This window comes from Volvox carteri (assembly GCF_000143455.1).
Source record: "Volvox carteri f. nagariensis unplaced genomic scaffold VOLCAscaffold_1146, whole genome shotgun sequence".
Taxonomy (NCBI): Eukaryota; Viridiplantae; Chlorophyta; class Chlorophyceae; order Chlamydomonadales; family Volvocaceae; genus Volvox; species Volvox carteri.
The window spans coordinates 1-1,504 of NW_003308462.1; the positions used below are offsets into that span (position 1 = coordinate 1).

At 58.1% G+C, this 1,504-nt stretch overlaps 1 protein-coding gene across 1 annotated transcript; it reads right to left on the reverse strand.

The window, feature by feature from the left end:
- Positions 1-281: 281 nt before the first annotated feature.
- VOLCADRAFT_108798 (uncharacterized protein) lies at positions 282-938 on the reverse strand. The gene has a single exon (XM_002959879.1). The coding sequence runs from the start codon at positions 877-879 to the stop codon at positions 403-405; it is 477 nt and encodes a 158-aa protein (XP_002959925.1). The 5' UTR covers positions 880-938; the 3' UTR covers positions 282-402.
- Between the last annotated feature and the right edge of the window lie 566 nt (positions 939-1,504).

Sequence of the window (1,504 nt, forward strand, 5' to 3'; positions counted from 1 at the left end):
GACCTACCACCGAAAGCCCCTTTGCCTAGGCGTAAACGTGTGAATCTGAGGTACTGTTACCGATAAACAGCAGAGACTTATAAAGGCTTGGAAAGCCTATCCCAAAGGACGAGAGCTACCGGTACGCTAGAACTTAACAGCCGTTTTGACGGGCCTCCCGAGACAGGTCCAAAGCTGTCACTCAGTCTAACATACGACCTCAGACCGGCCTCAGCTGTCACTCACGATAGTCTGACAAGTTACCCAAACAGGCCACAGGGCGACACGGCAACCCTTCGCATCAACAAAAACAAGATACAGAAAACCTGCATCACGCGCTATTTATGCAAAAGGCGATCCTGAGGACACGGATCGCCGGCGTCAAGTCATATCACTTAATGGCCGTAAGGCCCTACGCCTTAGCTAATCCGGCTCAAGCTTCGCATAGCCCGCATTAGCTCCTGCTACGAGTCTATTGCCAAAGGAAAGACAACCCCTCTCAGCGGTTAAAGTACACGCGACACGCCGGGCCGCGAGAGGGCCAAAGAAGGCGACCGCACGAGGGCAGCCACGGACCCCCAAATCGAGGTAGTGCTCCCACAACGCCGACGAGCCTGCGGCCCAGCCACCAAATGCTTCGATGATATCCAGTGGCACTCCTGCCGCACGGGCGGCCGAGGCACCACCCCGCCGCAAACTATAAAGGGTGTGGATGGAACGAAGGCCCTCCAGGCCACACTGCGCCAAAACACGATCGAACCAGCGCTCGGCCTCCTGCATCGTCTGGCGCTCCGGCCACAAACACGCAGGGTCCCGGGACAGCCTGTGCAGGAGGGCAACCCGGAGAAACGGGAGGCCCCCCAGCGGGAACTGCAACACAGGGGCCAACGCAGGGGCCATAATACTGCCTTTCCAGTGCAAAGGCTTGTACTGAAACACAGGCTCCTCATCAACAACCGAAACCCGCGCCCAGACGACAGACAGCAAGGTGTCGGGACGCAAACATAGACAGAAGCCAAGGACGACGAACAGAAGAGGAACAAACAAATCCGACGCAATCGGGACGGACGGGAGCCGGTCGTATAGCCTCCAGGCGTCCGAAGCACTGAAGGCGAGGACAAGGGACGAGGTTGGGGCCAGCGAGACCTGCAGCCGCTCCCAGCCCTTGCAGAACCCCGAGAACCAGCACATTATCCCCATCACACGGCTTAGCCAGCCCTAACAAATCGTGCACTGTATTAACCGCGCTGAAATAGGGCTGCACGGTGCGAGCCTGAACAGAGCCACAGGCAGCCAGGTACTGTGCCCACAACAACCCGGTATACCGGGACGCCGGCAAGAACTCAAGGTCTTCACTGACGCAGAAACGCATGAATGCCGCAAATGAGACGCATACGATTGCCAAGTCTTGGAGCCTACTCGAGACATAATGACGGCCGCAATCTGCTCCAGGCGAGCCGGGTGGTCCTGACCTGGGGCGGCGGCCTGCAGCTGCTCCACTAACAGGTTCCCACTAACAGGTTCG

Coding starts and splice junctions, on each gene's coding strand:
- VOLCADRAFT_108798 (XM_002959879.1), bottom strand. CDS start 879: ATGGCCCCTGCGTTGGCCCCTGTGTTGCAGTTCCCGCTGGGGGGCCTC.